Source organism: Helianthus annuus, chromosome 13 (assembly GCF_002127325.2).
Source record: "Helianthus annuus cultivar XRQ/B chromosome 13, HanXRQr2.0-SUNRISE, whole genome shotgun sequence".
NCBI lineage: Eukaryota > Viridiplantae > Streptophyta > Magnoliopsida > Asterales > Asteraceae > Helianthus > Helianthus annuus.
This window is the reverse complement of record NC_035445.2, coordinates 150,934,499-150,953,248: the sequence shown is the minus strand read 5'-3', so window position 1 is coordinate 150,953,248 and position 18,750 is coordinate 150,934,499. Positions and strand designations below refer to the sequence as shown.

The 18,750-nt window shown below is 37.7% G+C and overlaps 2 protein-coding genes across 2 annotated transcripts; one reads left to right on the top strand and one right to left on the bottom strand.

The window, feature by feature from the left end:
- Positions 1-9,288: 9,288 nt before the first annotated feature.
- Positions 9,289-11,632, top strand: LOC110899804 (dynein 8 kDa light chain, flagellar outer arm). The gene is made up of 3 exons (XM_022146696.2): positions 9,289-9,546; positions 9,666-9,771; positions 11,404-11,632. Exons 1-3 carry the CDS (start codon positions 9,394-9,396, stop codon positions 11,484-11,486), a joined length of 342 nt encoding a protein of 113 aa, XP_022002388.1. The 5' UTR covers positions 9,289-9,393; the 3' UTR covers positions 11,487-11,632.
- A 2,564-nt stretch (positions 11,633-14,196) lies between these two features.
- On the bottom strand, positions 14,197-15,991 carry LOC110899802 (protein DETOXIFICATION 55). Its single transcript, XM_022146695.2, has 2 exons — positions 15,835-15,991; positions 14,197-15,763 (listed from the first exon to the last, which is right to left on the bottom strand). The coding sequence occupies exons 1-2, from the start codon at positions 15,928-15,930 to the stop codon at positions 14,360-14,362; spliced, it is 1,500 nt and encodes a 499-aa protein (XP_022002387.1). The 5' UTR covers positions 15,931-15,991; the 3' UTR covers positions 14,197-14,359.
- Between the last annotated feature and the right edge of the window lie 2,759 nt (positions 15,992-18,750).

Sequence of the window (18,750 nt, the reverse complement as noted above, 5' to 3'; positions counted from 1 at the left end):
AATGAGGATTCATGATACCCACCCCAGCAGAATATTATAGGAGATGTCCATCGCGGTGTGCAGACGCGTAATCAGCTGAGAAACAACCGGAATGCTGGTTTGTATTCAGCTATAAGAGAATCTGGTCAACAAAATGACTGGTCCTTCGCGCGTTACGTGTCACAAGAAGAACCAAAATCGTGGAAAGAAGCGTTGAAAGACAGTGCTTGGGTTGAAGCCATGCAGGAAGAATTGCAGCAATTTCAAAAGCTTAGTGTTTGGAAGCTTGTTGAAAGACCTGAGAACTACAAGAAAATTGGCACTCGATGGGTCTTCAAATGCAAGAAAGACGACCGTGGAGTGGTTATTCGGAACAAAGCACGTTTAGTCGTTCAAGGTTTTCGTCAGATAGAAGGAATCGACTACAACAAAGTCTATGCACCTGTTGCACGTCTGGAAGCCATTCGGATCTTTCTGGCTTATGCCTCATTCAAAGGATTCAAGGTTTACCAAATGGACGTGAAAAGTGCATTCTTACATGGTGTGGTTGAAGAAGAGGTGTATGTCGAACAGCCTCCAGGTTTTGAAGATCCTATCCATCCCGATCGGGTTTGGTTGCTCAACAAAGCTCTCTATGGTCTTCATCAAGCACCGCGAGCTTGGTATGCAACCTTATCTACCTATCTGCTGGAGAACGGTTTTCGAAGAGGTATTATCGATTGTACTCTCTTCATCAAAGAACAAGATGGAGATCTTCTTCTGGTACAGGTATACGTTGATGATATTATTTTTGGTTCTACTAATGATGTCTTGTGTAGGAATTTCGAGCGCATTATGCAGGATAAATTCGAGATGAGTGCTATGGGGGAAATGACCTACTTCTTGGGCCTACAAGTGCAACAAACTGAGTCTGGGATATTCATCCATCAGACTAAATATGTTGGTGACATCTTGAGCCGGTTCCAGATGTCTGATGCAACGCCCATTGGTAACCCACTGCCACAAAATCACGGAATTACTCCAGACTTGAAGGGTGAAGCTGTTAGCCCCTCATACTATCGCGCAATGATCGGATCTCTTATGTACCTCACAGCATCAAGGCCAGACATAATGTACCCAACGTGCCTGCTAGCCAGATATCAAGTCAACCCGAAGGCCTCACATCTTGCAGCTGTAAAAAGGATTTTTCGTTATTTGAAGGGTTACCCTGACACCGGTCTATGGTACCCTAGGGATAATAACTTTGACTTAGTCGCATTCAGTGATTCTGATCATGGCGGATGCAAAATCGACGGCAAATCCACAACGGCTGGATGTCAGTTTTTAGGAACTCGCCTAGTCACATGGCAGTGCAAGAAGCAGACGTGCGTCGCTACATCAACATGCGAAGCTGAATACATTGATGCCTCAAGTTGTTGCTCCCAAGTTCTTTGGATACAACAACAATTGCGGGACTATGGTTTTGAATTCCTAACTACTCCTATTTACGTTGATAATTCTGCTGCATTACAGATCACTAGAAATCCTGTGCAGCACTCAAAGACCAAACACATCGAAATCAAATATCACTTCATACGTGATTGCTTTGAGAAAAGACTAATCGATGTTGTTAAGGTCCACACCGATGACCAACGTGCCGACCTTTTTACCAAAGCATTTGACAAATCAAGATTTGACTTTTTATTATTGGTAAACGGCATTAAGGTCAAGCAAGAGTAAACCAACATAGGAAAATCATTTTTGTAAATACCTTTGTGTTTTTAAATTTGTCTTAGTTTATTGATTTTAGGGGGAGTAAATCCAAAAATCGGAAAATCCAAAAACATCGAAAAATTTCAAAAACACAAAAACAATAGAAAAACAAAAATGAGTTTCCTGGCGAGCAAAAGAGAAAATGATAGTACATCAGTGGTCTATCCAAACCTCTTTAAACCTTAAATGAAAAACGATAAGCAGCTCTATATAAGATGTATCGGTAGGCTCACAATCATTTTAAAGTGTGCAGGGTGATATAAATCTTAAATCGACTGAAGACCAGGTGGGAACCATTCATTGGAATATGGTCTTAGTACCGAAATTTCGTTTGATAGATTGCCGAGGTTCTGAGATATTCGGTCTTTATGCTGCTTATCATCTAGGTATCATGGTTGTATCTTTTACCGAAAAATAACGGGGACGCAAGTCTAGATCTTCCATGATACTATACATACGTGTACATAATACATACTGCATTCGACCTCAATAAGTGATAAACAATCACATGTCCATATCAAATAAGTGATAAAATATCACATTTATCCGGGAGTCAAGTTCGTCTCTCTGCTGTACGGAAGTACTGACCTGTTTCACGGACTTGCTCCTGTGCCCTCATGCATATGAAAATCAAGTTCCTCATCAATAAGTGATTATATCACATAGGGCTTGTTTTCAAATCAAAATAAGTGAGTATCTCACATCATATACGGTCAAACAGATGATAATCGGTATACTCACCGGTAAGATGAACCCTCGTGCATACCTTGATACGGGAATGTGTCGTGATGTGGATGAACACCGGTCGGTAAGTATAAATCATACCTTAACGTATCCCCTCGCCATGATTACATCTGATAAGTTGAGCTTAAGTGGACAACAATACCGATAATTGTTATAGGATGCTTATTTTAATGTTAACTAACTGAATAACAAGAGTGTTTTGACATGACCGTACACTGATATGATTCTCTTACCCTCGAAACTCGCAAAAAGAATGTCTGTATATATTTATTTACTGCTTAACTTTTATTGTTTTATTTTTAAACAGTTTCGTCGTTTGGTGCATATCAGCACGACATTAGCGGTGATGTCGTTTGATAACACTCAAAGGATATTAAAATTGTTGTCTTTTAATTTCAAAAATACCAAAAAGATTTTAGGTGAGTTTTAATATAAACTTTATAAAAGCCAAAAAGATTTTATTTCTAATTTATTTTCGATCGTACGATGTTGGAGCTCGAGTCTTCGTTACCTGAAACCTGAACGAAAACCGAATTGACTAAATCTTCATAAACGGTCGAAATTTGCAAGCTTTGAAAGTTAGATCCAAAATTGACAACTTTATTAAAACTTTCAAACTGTCGGACGGTGTTTGATTATGACATGGTCATTCGTGTGTCATTTGTTTATACTAACTATTCCAAGCAGTTGTTCTCATTACGCGTTTAGATTTCTTGCATGTGCAGATTCTAAAGGCTAGGAGAACATGGTCAATGACAAGCTTTGGAATGAAGACACGACGTGAAGGCGCTCAAAAGATGAAGATGATCGAGTTGCTGCTGGCCATCATCAACACCACAAGGATCTTAAGCATTGAAGATCAAGTCATTCACGAGCATAACTCAAGGGGGAGCTTATGTTAAGGGGGAGTTTGTCAACACACTTCCTACACGATACGGGTAGTTTGTTGATACACTCTCTGCTTTCAAGACGTGAAGACTTTGAAGATCCTCCGACATCGAAGACTTAAAAGGACATCAGAGTCTTGAAGACACGAAGATCAAGGATGATCAAGATCGAGACAAGATTGAGACAAAGCTACAGCCAAGGGGGAGTTTGTTGGTGCACTTGTGTCTGTACTTTGTCTGTATTCGATCTCGATGTAAAACGATGTTCTTGTTTGTCATGTAAGTTTGACCAAGTCAACCATCCTCCTGGTTTGACTTGGCCAAACAGTTAGTTTATGAATGTAACATGTCTAGTTCGAAGGATGTCTCATCGAAGGATAGTTTAGATCCTTTGATGAGCTCGAAAGTTGAACCTTCGATGGATAGACCTCGATAGATCACCCTTCGAGGTCACTGTGAACCCTGCGATGGAAGTCTGATCGAAAGATGATCTTTCGATCAGTATTCCTGATCCTTCGACAGGTTCAACATCGATAGATGGTCCTTCGAGACATCTATCGGATCCTTCGGACAGACCTGCTGTGTATGGGTATAAATACCCATGCAGTGTGTTCTTTTCAGTAGGGACACACACACAGAGACAAAAAGATAGACTCGAGAGTTAGAGAGAGTTTTTTGTCAAGAACACACACACACTTAGAGAGAGTTTACAAAACAGATTTGTAAACATTGTGCTTGTAACCGGAACCTTCATTCGCATTAATACAAGTGGTGTTAATCGGTGAATCTTGTGTGTTTTGTGTTTATGCTTGTCTCAACTCATGTTTGCATTCTAGCTTGGATTCCGCACTCGCTAGTGTGTTACTATAACAAGGTTAAGGTTAAACCTCATCCTCCACGAGGGACCTACAAAAACCTCCTTAACTCTTTAACCATCATCTTCCGATGAGCAACAATCGCCGGTATCCTCTTGGTACCGGCAACGGCTTCGACGGAGGCGGCCAGTACGACGTTAGTTAATATTTTTCAAACAAACCCTAATTATAACCATCAATGTTCAAACCCCAAACTCAACAAAACCAACAGCAACAGTCATACTTCGAAATCATGCCGAGTGCAGGCAAGACATTCATATTGGTTGTTGATTAATCTGCTCTTATAAGGAATCTTTGACGGTTCTTAAGGTTGATATACAACACAACAGTGCTCTGTAAGCTATTTTTAACTCAGTTTCTGTTATCCTTATATTCATCGATATATATTTATTGGTTAGATGATCTATTGATCTGAGCACCTTTTTTCTAAGTAAGTGAAATGTTGATTATAGGGATGATGGCAAAAAGTTGCAGATACGCATGAACCACAGTTCTCTATGGTAAAACATTGATCTAAGTGTTTCATCTATTTTCTTCTCATATCTATGTGGTCTATGAAGAGTTTAAAGTTTAGTGTAACTTTTATTTTGATGTATTGTGATTGTACAGTAGGTGTAGAGTCTTGAGGTTTTAAATTGGGTTTTTCGTACATGGGTAAAACTAAGGAATTTTCATATGTGGTTTGTGCATATGGCTATACGGAGTTGATATCTTTGTAAATCAACCAATAGGCATCCATATTGATTAACGAAGGTGACAAATTGTTGCTTAGTTGGAATTTCTCTAAAGAATATTCGTTACATTGGTTACACGTAGTTGCTTACTTGAAAATTCACGCATAATGATTGTCTTGAGTCTTTATATCATGTGTTACTTTCCTTTTCTTCAACCCAACATTATCCTTCAACCGCTCCACACATCCCAACATCATTTGTAGCTCAAAATTCTAATGGCATTTGCAGGTACAACCTAGAAATGCATGACATGTAAGAAGACTGTCTACTTGGTGGACAAACTGACTGCTGATAACATATACTCAAGGTTTCTTATATCTGCCCATTAGGTGTTTGATGTAATGCCTCAATGACTATGAGTTCATGATACTAACTGATTGTTTAACTTTTTGGTGATTTTGCAGCTTAGTAACTACGACTCCTTTAAGGGCGTTCTTTGTTGCAGGCTTGATTAGTTATTCTAACTCCTTAAGGGCGTTCTTTGTTGCAGGCTTGATTAGTTGTTCTAGAAAACAGCTGGTAGCTTCCCGTTCCAAAGTTTATGCTCATCAAGAGTGTCGTTTTTCGACGTATTGGCAGGTAGTACTTCTCACACGTTTCTTATTTTGTTTTTTTCCCTATACGGTTTTGGCATTTTTAGCACAACCAGCCCATATAGAATCTAATTTATTCTACCCCCTCAGTTAGAAATAATATGCTTCCCATATTGACCCGCTATTTGACTTGATTGCTAATGCGTCAACAGTTTTCACAAGGCAAAATCGGCGAATGGAAATGCAAGCAAACCTATACTAAATATGCATAATCTGAACGGGGTTGATACTGACCATGCTTCAAGACCAACAACATTCGGTCAAAGTTCTCAAATTACCATGGCTCCACAGGTCTATCATTCTCTTTGTTTTTTCTTCAGATAATTCTATTTTCATTTATATAAAATAACCAAAATTATATTTATACATTTAGAGTCCATATGTGGAAAGCTCCAAAATTTTGCTGGTATAGTAATTTTTCCTTTCCTAATGCCAACAACCTGGGGTCCAAAGAAACCAGTGAAGTTGCAGGGTTAAGGTGAAATGGTATAACTATAAATAGTGATCTCATTCTATTTTGAGTGAATTTTTACGTTTTGATTGAATTCATGAAATTTGAGCTTTTTTAATGACATGGTTTTGTACTTTTTTTTGTTACATTTACAGATGTTATGGTGTGGAAATCTTATCATGTATTTCTATTTATTTGTAGATCTATAATCACAAATCATTTTAAGCATTCTAACACTTTTGACCCATTCGGACACTTCATAAATCTGATCTCGTGACAATTAGGAAAATTATGTTATTTAATAAACTCCTAAACTTGAAGTGGTATAACCTGGATTTGGTGGCTTATTATTTGAGCCTTAAACTTAGGTATTATTTGAGCTGTGTATGATAAAGAAGATCACTATTTTTTTGTTGGGTGTGTTAGTTACATAACCACTTTTAAATAGAAAATCACAAAGATCATACAAACATATGTACTTGATGTTTTAAATATTTGTCCTTACACCCGAATGTATACCATTGTAAATTGTCGACCCGCTGCAACGCGCGGGCTCCTCACTAGTACATGTACAAAATCATCATTTAAAGGTTCATCAACATTTAAAGGTTCATAAACATTAACATTTATAGGTTCATCAACATCAACATTTAAAGGTTCATCAACATTTACAGTTTCATCAACATCAACATTTAAAGGTTCATCAACATTTACAGTTTCATCAAGATCAACATTTAAAGGATCATCAACATTTACAGTTTCATTTATAGGTTTTACGAATCTGAGTAAAGAACCCTTTAGCGATTCTATTTCAGCTTCTCGTTTTTGTTTCTTTAGCCTTTTAAAATGGCCGGATTCATGTTTACAATATCTATTAGACATTATAAATTTATCACAAATTCACAGAACTCGCTAACAAACAGAAAATTAGGCAACTATGAAATTAGGGCTAATATCACAAACTTCAATTGGGCAACTAGGAAATTAGGCAACACTACAACATATTTTAACTAGAAAATTAGGCAACTAGGAAATTACGGCTTTACCTTCAACAAGGATTCAACAAGATGCAGCCACTAAGCGATCCCAGCGAAGAGCCGAAGATGCAGCCACTGAGCGAAGATGCAGTCTTGATTTTGTAAGAAGATGATTCGCATATGAGCACTGATGAGCGAAGAACAGCCGAACAATAGTGAGTTGAGTTTGTAAATTAGGTAGCAATTTAACTATTTAAGCTTAAGAAGATGAATCAGTGGCGAGAAAATAAAGATTACCGTTGAAAGAACTCAAGAAGATGATGAGACGCTGCCATAATTGCTCCGTGACGGCCGGCTGTTTCTCTTCCACTGACTCCGTGTGACTCGCTGCCATAATTGCTTTCCCTTGGGCCGCCCTAATAACCTATACGACTACCAGTGTTTGTGAGAAAATACATATAATATAATTTTTTTTTAAAAAAATGGAGGCCCTATGGTTGATGTGGCCCAAGGCCCAAGCCTCATTTGGCTTACCCTTGGGCCGGCCCTGACTGTAACATATCATCGACACATACTGACATACATATCACGTAGGACAAGAGGCTCCATTATCTTTTATGAATAAAGCCTATGATATGGGTTAAACACCTCAATAGCCCTTCCCCCATTTATTTTTTGGGTTTTAAGGTTTTGGATTGAAGTGGGGCCCACAATTCCATACGTTTATTGCTCGCTATGTAATCACTGGGCATCAATAGCGTCCTATCAATGACGCTCTGGTGTGAAAATGGGGCCCTATTGATAATTTTTTTGCTGAGGTGGAACAGGTTTGACGTCCTATATTATCCAGCCTTAAGGTTTGATGGAAAGTTGTGAGTATCCCATATATATATATACAATATTATACTAGAAAAAATATATTTTCTTAAGTAAACTGCAATTTTATCCCCTGTGGTTTTGGGTGATTGGCACCCTTACCCCCCTAACGAAATAATTGCAATTTTACCCCCCAACGTTTGCTGTTATGTCGCAACCTTACCCCCCGGCCTCAGTCAACGGTAGTTTGACCCTTATAGGTAAGGGTATTTTAGTAATCTTACCCTATATTTATTATTATTATTATTATTATTATTATTATTATTATTTTTATTATTATTTATAAAATCAAATTATCATCATCATCTTCAAATAACAGATCTGATCCTCCATCATCATCATCTTCAAATTATCATCATCATCTCCTAGTAACAGATCTGAACCTCGTAAGCTACTCGAAGGTTACTGCTGTTGTTCCCACTCCATGCGTGTCTTCCACCCTACTTCATTCTCCCAAAATTATACATACAAACCCCCATTATATATACACCCCCATCTTCAAAAGCCTCTCAATTCACCAATCTTCACTCCCCTAAACCCAAATCGCAAATCGAACCATTATTCCCACACTCTCCACGATCAAAACCCAGATCTAGCTCCTTCAATCTTCCTCAAATTTGATCAGAAAACCATGAATTCTCGATCGGTTGCAGTCGCCTTTATCGGGTTTGTGTTCATGGCTTTGTTTGGTGTCAATCGAGCTCAAGAATTCGCTCCAGTTCCGGCTCCGGTTCCGGGTAATGATGGTGCTGCGATTGATCAAGGGGTGGCCTATCTTCTTCTGTTGGTGGCACTTGCTATTACTTATCTTGTTCATTAGAGTTGTATTTGGTGTTGGATTTGGTTGATTGTTATATTCTTTTGATTCTTATATAGATTTTAGTTAGTGTGGCAATGGTGGTGCTCGATAATGGTGGCTGGGGGTGAAATGGTGGAGAGTGGGCTGGAGGTGGTGGGTGGAGGTGGTTGAGGGTGGTGGCTAGAGGTGGTTTGTGGTGGTGAATGGCGGTGGCAGTGTTGGCAGGGGGCAATATCACATAATGCACAAAACACAGGGGATAATATGAAAGGGCATTATAGTCATTTCAAGTTATAGTCAACAGATTAGTCAACACATTTGAGGCCGGGGGGTACGGTTGCGACATAACAGTGAACAGTGGGGGTAAAATTACAATTATTTCCTTAGAGAGTAAACATGCCAATGACCCCTAACCTCAGGGGGTAAAATTACAGTTTATACTCTGTTTTCTTTTTAAGGTAGTGCTACTTGTTAAGTGTCAATTCTCACAAAGTAAAAAGTTAACCACCGACAAAATTATGCATAAAAAATGTCAATTCTCACAAAGTAAAAAAGTTAACCACCGACAATTTTATAAAAAATGTTACATTTTGCCATTTTGGTCATGAAACCTTTTCATAATAAAAAAAAATCGCTAAATTATTGAAATTTTGTCATCAGTGACACAAAAAAGTCCGAAACGCCGCACACTCTTCCGATTCACCAGTCACCACACTCAATTTTCAGATGAGTGAAGAACGGAAGATGCCTCCGGCAGATGATCGGAAAACCACTGCATCGTCGTTAACAACCTCCACTTCCGGCAGCAAAAAAGTCGTAATCAAAAGCGCCGATATGAATGAAGAAATGCAAACTGATGCTGTCAATATCGCCATTTCTGTAATTATTAGTCCACTTTTGTTCTATTAAGATTATTATTATTATTATAACAAAATCAAGTTCGTTCACTGTTAATGTTATGAAGTATAATAATCGGAGTTGTGATTACGTGTGTGCAGGCGTTTGAGAATTGCAGTGTGGAGAAGGATGTAGCGGAATTGATTAAGAAGCAGTTTGATAAGAATCACGGTCCTACGTGGCACTGTATCGTCGGCAAGAACTTCGGTAATTTTTCTGTATTTTGTTAGAATTTATATATGATTTTGAGTACATATCGTATTGCAGTAGTTTTAATTTTGATTTAGCAGTGTAGATCTAGTGATTTAGGTTTAAATTAGTGTGTTGAGATTGTCGTTGAGTGTAAGAGTGTATGAATGTGGTGAAAAATTAGGGTTCGGTTTATGTGATTTAGTTCTAATATCGTGTTGGGGGCTGTTTGGCAACTTCTGAATGGTCAAGTGCTGAATCAATAAGAGGTCTGAATCATTAAGTGCTGAATCAGTAAGAGGTCTGAACTATTAAGAGCCAGTGTAATGCTTAACCGTTTAGAGGCAAATGTCTGATCAATTCACATTAGAGGTCTTAACCATTCAGACTTAGGGGCTGTTTGGCAACATCTGAATGGTTAAGTGGCTGAACCAGTAAGAGGTCTGAATCATTAAGAGCCAGTGTAATGCTTAACCGTTTAGAGGCAAATGTCTTGAACAATTCACATTAGAGGTCTTAACCATTCAGACTTAGTATAATGTTTAACCATTCAGAGGCAAATGTCTGAATCATTAAGTGCTGAACGAGTAAGAGGTCTGTACCATTAAGAGCCTCGTTAAGAGGTAAACAAACAGCCCCTTAACCTGCAATTGATGTGGCAATTACTTGTAAAATTAGGTTTAGTTTTGTTTTGGATAACTAGAAGTTGTTTTTGATTATTTTTACGCTAGCTAAAACTCTACGGCCCAATAGTTATGCCAGATATTAGTTGTCTTTAGGTGATTTGCCGGGAAGTCTCTACTCAGGCAACCAAAAACAAATCTATGAGTTATTCGTAGACAAGGCGGACACTATTGAATGTATGAGGGGTCGGATGTTACAGTGGTAGAATCTTGATTTCTAATTTCCAGCTGCTCACATGTAAAGCGTCTTCAATGGGACGTATCCACCACCACTTCTCACTCCGTCAAATATGAATCCTTGCAGGTTCATATGCTCCTAAATTTGGGATTTTATACTTGAACCAATCTTGAGTAAGCAGTGGTAACTAGATGTAACTGCATACTAAAAGTACAGTTTCCACTTTCCACATACAGAAACTGTTGATTCATGCAACTGTGAATGAAATGTGGTGCTGCTGAATTCATCATTTACTGATTAATTATTTAATACACCAGTTACAAACAACTTTTTTATAAGTAGGGTGTGTGGGAAGTGTGGAAATAGGATATAGTGCAAACATGTAAATACTGGGAGGATTAAATTTATGTTCTGAGCCCTTAAAAGAAACATTCTTCCTGTAGGCCCTTAAAAGAACCTTTATATAAGATCAAAGATATTATATTTTTTGTAACCTAAGATTATGTTATGAGCCCAGATAATAAGACCTAAGGTGAAGAGTTATTGTTGATATTCATTATAATTTGACCCCCTATATTTGTTAATCATGGAAGCTTCCTGTTACATCATGTAGTAAATTGTATTTAAGGATGTTGTACACATGTTTAGAAAGTGGTTGTATACTCATCCACTAACACCTTTTTTTTTGGGTAATCATCCACCAACACTTAAATCTGTTCATACCTAATTCTTGGGTTCGCGTGTGCGCTTGGTAAAATTAAATCTTTACGGGTCGGTTGGATTTTGCAGGGTCTTACGTGACTCATGAGACAAACCACTTTGTGTATTTCTATTTGGATTCAAAGGCAGTGTTGCTGTTCAAATCTGGTTGAGCCTGCTTACATATGCATTCAAGTTACCAATTGTAGCTGAACATGCATGCTTGTGATGTTGTATATTACACTCCACTATTAAATCTACTTTGGTGTTTGAATAATAATATAATATAATATAATATAATAATACCCTTCATTGTCTATTGACTCTTATATCCATCTTCTTCTGGTGTTATTATCTTGATTATGAAGTAAATTTTTTTATTATAGGTAACTTGAAATTTTCAACTTCACGTTATTTTTAATAAAAGGTTTTTTCAAAAAGCTCGTGACTTAAAACTCTCACGCAATCTGCTAATTAATAAACAAGTTGAGCTGACTTGGTTTGTAAACACGCTAAGCTTTAGTTAAGGTAAGCTTAATCGTTTGGATCATTTAAGTTAAACCCAAATTTTAATATTCATATAATCTAATTTCTATAAATAAGCCAATATAATATGCCCATGAAGCAATTAGAGACCGCCGTAATATTAAGTATATTTTAAACAAGTTGTCTCGAGCTTCTTACTAGTCGAGCTTAGCTTAAATTTCAACTCGATAAGAATAAACAAGTTGAGCTGAGCTAGCTCCTTTTACTCAGAGCCCAAGCTAAAGCTGGCTCCGACTAGAGGTGTACAAAACCGGTCTATTTACAAACCGATTAGGTTCCTGAAGTGAATCATTTTTTTTTCATAGTGGGCTCAAACTGGGTTGAACCAACCTGGTTCGAGTTGTAAATTGATCTTAGAGTTGAAACTCTGAACCTACCCAAATCGGTTTGGGTCGGGTTCTAAACCGATTTGGTTCCAAAACCTATTCCAGTATCGTTTTTTTTTGTACAAAACCATTTTTCTTACAAACCGGTTTGGGTCCAAATCGATTCTTCCATTGAAATCTCAAACTGATTACCAATCGGTGGGTTGGGTTGGGGTCCAAACCAGGGTGGGTCAAACTGGTTTTTAAGTGTAGTGGGCCGGGTAAGAAGCAAGTAGGCAACCCAAATTATGTAAATTACACTTTATCACGGATCATTAAAAGATTTATTGGGCCTAATCTGTTGGGCTCAAATTCACCTGTTAAAACTTAAAGTTCCCGCCATTAAAATTACAGAGTTCTACTCTCTGGAGGTTGCATTAAAACTACACTTTTTTTCATGGATGCTTATATAAATCGACACCGTCTTGATGAAGAAAATCAAATGTATTTGTAGCTACAGGACAACGTATTCGTATTGAGATAATTTGCAGATCTTTTACACATTCAGGTACTTTTATCCAATCGCTTTAAGGTACAAGTTGTTATTATTAACTGTCAATTTACATAAAGTTAGCTTCTTGAGTAGATTGTCACATATTAGATATTTGTTATTAAAGGGAGAAAATGTCATTATCATTAGTGTTCTGTTTTCAGTTATTAGTATGAGGATGTGTTTTAAAAAGATTATTAAATTATCAATGATTGATCTCAGAAATTTAAAAAGATAATTAGATTAACAATGATTATTTTCAGTGATGTATGAGTTCAGATCACATAAATCCTAATAGTTCATGTAAGAAAGGATGAAAGAAACCAATAAAGTATTATAGGCCCACTCAGTTAGGTTTCTGGGTTACAATATATATGGGTAACCCTAGAAACCTAACTGAGCTTGTGGGCCCATTATACTTCCGATATATATTTTTCTTTGATTCTACATTCAGTTATCTACTTTTATATTCTTGAAAGATACATTTAAGTCAGTAGCCTCTTTTTATTGTTTATTGCATCTCCAACGAGAGCTTGTAAGTCCCACATCGGCCGAGGAGGAGAACGAAACATTCTTTACAAGGGGGTGGAAACCTTTTCTACCAGGACATAGGGATGAGCAAATACCGATACCGTCCCGATCCCGAAAAATACCGATCCCGAATTTTGTGTAAACTTGGTACCGATACCGAAATATGTCGGTACGGTATCGGTATTTTGAGGGTAAAATTCGGTATTTTACCGATACCGTACCGATATCGAAAATGCCAAAAAGGGGATACCATTTCCGGTACCGAAAGAATTCGGGATCGGGATCGGGACGGTATTTTATACCAATTGCTCATCCCTGCCAGGACACACTTTTCCTGCATTGAGCAATTCGCTGGGTGAAAACAAATCATGAGTTCCTGGATGGGCAACCCATCAGGGCCAAGGACAAAGCAGCAGACAATATTCTGGCATGGTTTACTTGATCTGTTACACCAAAGTTCATATTGTTATGTTAGTTTGTAGTTAATGCTAAGGGCGTACGGGGCACCCTTCGGGGACCCCTTCGGTGACATGAAACACCGATCGGCAAAGCACCGCCGATGATGCGGGAGAGGAAATCGGGGAGGAGAGATGGAGGGGGACCGGTGGCGGCTCACCGAGAGAGAGGGAGGAGAGAGAAGGCAGCGGTCCAATCACACCTTTTTTTTTTTTTTTTTTTTTTTTTAAAAAAAAAAAAAAAACCAATTCACCTAAGAGGGGAGTGGCGCCATCAAATTGGGGTGTTAGGGGAGTTTAAGAGGGGAGTTGACGTGGCACACGGGGATTGGTTTGGCGTAAGAGAGGGGACTCACCTATTAGGTGAGCACCCCCTTCACCCTAAAGACTGAAAGGAGAGATATGGGTAGGAAGAATTAGTACAACAGTACCATATGTTGTATGACTTGAGAAATATTAAAACAAACTTCATTTTCTGTACATACATGTGTATTAACTATTAAGTATCAACTAAATAAACCCAATTCCTAGCTCACATTGATGTTTTGATCTTCATCTTCTGCCTACTATCTGTTACGCGTACGATGCTTCTTTTCTCTCTCAGTTTGTTCTGCATATCACAGCCAAGATCGATAATAGACATGTCTCCTTGTGTACAACTATATAAACCCAATTCCTTGCTCACATTCCATAGTTTGATCTTCATATGTGCATTCACTGCTTCTTCCTACCAACTGCCTTGCATCCGATGCTTCTTTCTCCCAATCTGTCCTGTATATCACAGTCAAGATCGATAGCAGACATGCCACCTGTGCCGCTAAAAGCCCATAACACAACCCCAAAAATCCTAACTTCCACACAAAAGCTGAAATTATGGCTACGGGTGTACCCACCAAGTAAAACGAGCATAGGTTGATTCTTGCACTAATAGACGGCCTTGCACTTCCTCGAAGAACCCCCGAACATGTGGTTTGTGGACAGTTTGCCAGCTCACATATTCCAATTATGGGTAAAGCAGCCATTGCTAACTCTAAAACTTCAATATCATTAGTGAACACTTTTCCCCATGCTTCTCTTCCAAATGTAATCCCCAACAGCCCAAAAACTGACGTTAATATTGCGAGCCCGATTGCCACTAGTGTTGCCAGGTGGGCCCGGCCCGGTTCTCCTGCCCCAAGCTCGTTCCCAACCCGGATCGATATTGACATACTAAGCGCTGATGGCAATGTGTACATTAAAGAGGTTGTTTGGATTACTATAGCAGATGTCGCTAAAGCAATGTACGGTTTATGAAGATAACCGGCTAAAAGTGTTAGTAATTCATACCACCACCATTCTGAACATACCGCTAAACAGCTGGAAATCGCGAGCCGAAATAGCACGCCCCACCCCTCCCCTAGTGACTCTTGTTCAGCCATCGGTTCAGACTCGTGGGTATGCGTGAAAAACATGTAGCCAAGAATGAAAGCCGATGCACTCAAGTTGGTGATAATTGTCGACAGTGCAATCCCTTGAAGACCAAGGTTAAGGGTGAAGGCTAAAATGTTGGCAATTGGAAAATGTAAAAGTGTTGATAGTAAGGTACACCACATTAATGGCCATGTTTTCCCATTGGTTCTTAGAAATATACGTAAAGGGTTTAAAATGCAATAAACAATAAGATCAGGGGCTGCGTATTTACAATATAAACTAGCAATGTGTGTAATCTCGGGGTCTTGGTGTAACTTGAGCATGATCGGTTCAAGGTTAAGCCATAGAATCCCAATGGGTAGTGATGCACATAATAACATAAGTATGGTTCGTTGTAGCGATAGGTTAACCATGTGTAAGTTTCTTGAACCGAAAGCTTGGCTGCAAAGTGGTTCCATCCCCATAGCCAACCCTGATAGAACCGAGTAGCCGGTTATGTTTGTGAACCCAATGGCTAGTGCACCACCAGCTAGCTCAAGTCTCCCTAGCCTTCCCATGCATGCAACCGAAATCATATTTTTTAGATAACTCACCAACCCCATGGTAAAGAGCGGGAACCCTATAGTCGTTATCATCTTCATTTCCTCCATTACCTACAAAAAATTATAACATAACATGTTTATAAATCTATCTTTATTATAAAGTATTGATTAAGGTTGCTTACCATGGGAACTATGAGAATTATTTGAGTGTAATCTGGCATGGTTTGCTTGTATAAGATGGAGATATAGGATTTGATAAAAGGCATTGATGTCTTCATGCATACAAAATATTATAATCGAGAGATACACACACATAAAAGTGTAGGGAGAGAGATAAGAGGACAGATGCAGAGTTGTCGGTTTTTATGAAGGATTTGGCATGGTTTTATAGTAGTGAAATGTGGTGGGGATAGCTTCATATGTCAAAAAAAATAGAGACATACTTTTAGAAGATAAGAATGTATTTAGATCATTGTAAAGTTAATGAAGTTCACATCAACACATGACACATGATATATGTACGTACATGCACTTATTTTAGACATCATCTTTTACGAACGTGTTATGTTGGTGTCTTACCGGATGCAACATGTGACAGTCTTTAATTTGAGAGCATGAACAATGTGAAGCCTAGAATTGTGTTTATAAACTTAGATCGTGTTGTTTATTTCATGGACCGCTATGGAAGTTGCATCTGTTAATGAAAACATGCCACATTTTCCTGTTGTTCAGTCGTAATCAGACAATTTTTCACTTGTTCTGTCTGAGATTCTTTTCCTAGATTGACATCCAAGATTACAAAAACACCTGTTTATAGCATTACATGTTATGAAACTATATATACGTTCATAATTTTAACATGTTCATTCATTTCTGTTTTTCCTTCAGAAGGGGGTAGCGGCGCAGCTTGTTGCCCATCTATCTACCATTAGTCTGTAGTCGTCTCTGTTTTATTGAAAATTAAACATTACATTTCCCTTCTTAAAATTTTTAAATGCCTAATTGGCTTCATCTTTATCTTTATCCATATGTGCGTGTGCTCATGAACAGTTGACGGTCGACCAGATGGTAAGATGTTATCTCAACTTAAAATCGCTAGTCAGACTTGAATGAAAAACCATGCATGTGGATTTGGTTACAAACTTACAACTTATAACAAATCAATTGTCATCAATCAAATTTATCTCCACTTTCTTTAACTCTCCCGTACAATAAATGATCGCTGTTTACTTCATCGCAATAATTGAGGTTTCCTTTTCTTCTACTTTTTAAGGAAAGCAGATGTAGGACTGAGGAGATATTACACCATCCAGTTATATCCCATCTTAACAACTCTCATAATATATAGCTGGTTACACAAAACCAACCATCTTTCATAATCTCACTCGTTTTGTGGCTTTTCGGTCTCAAATGTCTTAGGCATTTTCAAGAATCTGAGTCTTAATTAATACTCCATTGAAATGATTACACAGAAAGTTGACAACCTTCGTGTCCCGAAAGAGGAATGATATCTTATACCTACCACTAATTGAGATTTAGAAATCTTTCGCTCACTTAAACCACACAACGTGCATCCATTGCCCCACATTTCATGCTTGTTCTTTCATATTATATTTTGTATTAGCAAAAACTATTTCGGGTACAAGTTCGATCATGTGATGAAATGATGATCTTCGGTGTATTTATGGGCTAACATGATTATTAACCGAAAACTAGATGTAGAGATTGAGTGTCGTGTTGGTCAACATTATCTTGTCTAACCTTAAAAAAACTTATGTTATTCTTGTGCCATCTCTAAAATAACCGTTCTCAGTGGAGATATTCTTTAAACTAGATTTGTCGTGTTACTTTCGTATTTTTTGCTCGTCATTATGCTCCAACCTTTTACGATGTCCTACGAAATAATGAAAAATTGGAACAATTCTGTTTTTGGGATGTTCTGACTCATTCATACTTGTGTTCTTATTTTTGGTGTCACTGATCTTGTCCTCAAGATTAGCTTATTTTGACATTTTAAAAGTAGTCAAACGCTGTCTTGAAACCGAGTATCTAATCAAATGTTGCAATTTCATGATACAAAGGGACTACAATACCCTTTATACCTTGTAAGTTTTAATCCAGTGTAGCTAAAATTGTATGCCATTTCATTAAGACAAAATGCAAATTTAAATCACTCAAGTTCACCTTGGTTGCCCCCTTTTGCAAATTAAGCATACCTGAATTTATTGTGACAGCAAGTTATAGATGCTAGGTAGGAAACTTTACACTTATGTGTATGTGCCTTAATTCTTTAGATTATATACAAATATTATGGTTGATGTGTTGTATTTTAAATTTTATAAAACTGGGCAGTAAGTTTCATTATGTTTTTGATTTCTTATCTATAATTTTGTATCAAATATTTCATATTTCATATTTCATATTTGATGGAACAAATGAATTTACACATGTAAAAAGCATATAGTGAATGATGAGCCTCCACGTGACGTCGGTTTGTTACCGCCATGACAAGTTTGATCTAAAGTCAAGTAGTCCATAACCAGGGGGGCACTAATGATCAACTTGTTCCACAAAAAAAAATCTTTTTATTATTTTAAAAGGACATGGGATAATTTAAAAAGTTAGTTAGGTATGTGAATGTGACCCCCTCTCATCTTTGATCTCCAAGTTACACACATGCATATAGGGACCAGAATGAAACATTATTTGATGGGGTGTGGGGAATAGAGAAAAGGATCTTCTACCCCATTACACACACAAACACACATACACATATACACACAACTTCATATGTTGCACAACAATACTAAAGTGATTGAATCTAAAACTAGCATTTCCTGTACTTTAGAAAAAAAGTTCATGGTGATCTAAATAGGATAAATGTGACTGATGAGTTTCATGAATCCGATATGACATTCGTGAATTACACGTTGCCTTTTCTTTCTGTATATCAATGGTATATGATGGTATTCATTTACCCTCTTTTGTGATATCGTTATCAAAACTTTTAGTGAATACAGTAACTGACTGTGTGTGGTTGGTCCAATAATTTGGCAGGAATTTTATAAGTGTACTTTGAGGATATGGATGTGCTTAAT

What these genes read in the sequence shown, in the direction of transcription:
- LOC110899804 (XM_022146696.2), top strand. Translation starts at nt 9,394, where the DNA reads ATGAGTGAAGAACGGAAGATGCCTCCGGCAGATGATCGGAAAACCACT. An exon ending in CTGTCAATATCGCCATTTCT is followed by an intron (nt 9,547 to 9,665) that starts GTAATTATTAGT and finishes ACGTGTGTGCAG; the next exon opens with GCGTTTGAGAATTGCAGTGT. An exon ending in TATCGTCGGCAAGAACTTCG is followed by an intron (nt 9,772 to 11,403) that starts GTAATTTTTCTG and finishes TGGATTTTGCAG; the next exon opens with GGTCTTACGTGACTCATGAG.
- LOC110899802 (XM_022146695.2), bottom strand. Translation starts at nt 15,930, where the DNA reads ATGAAGACATCAATGCCTTTTATCAAATCCTATATCTCCATCTTATAC. An exon ending in TAATTCTCATAGTTCCCATG is followed by an intron (nt 15,764 to 15,834) that starts GTAAGCAACCTT and finishes AATTTTTTGTAG; the next exon opens with GTAATGGAGGAAATGAAGAT.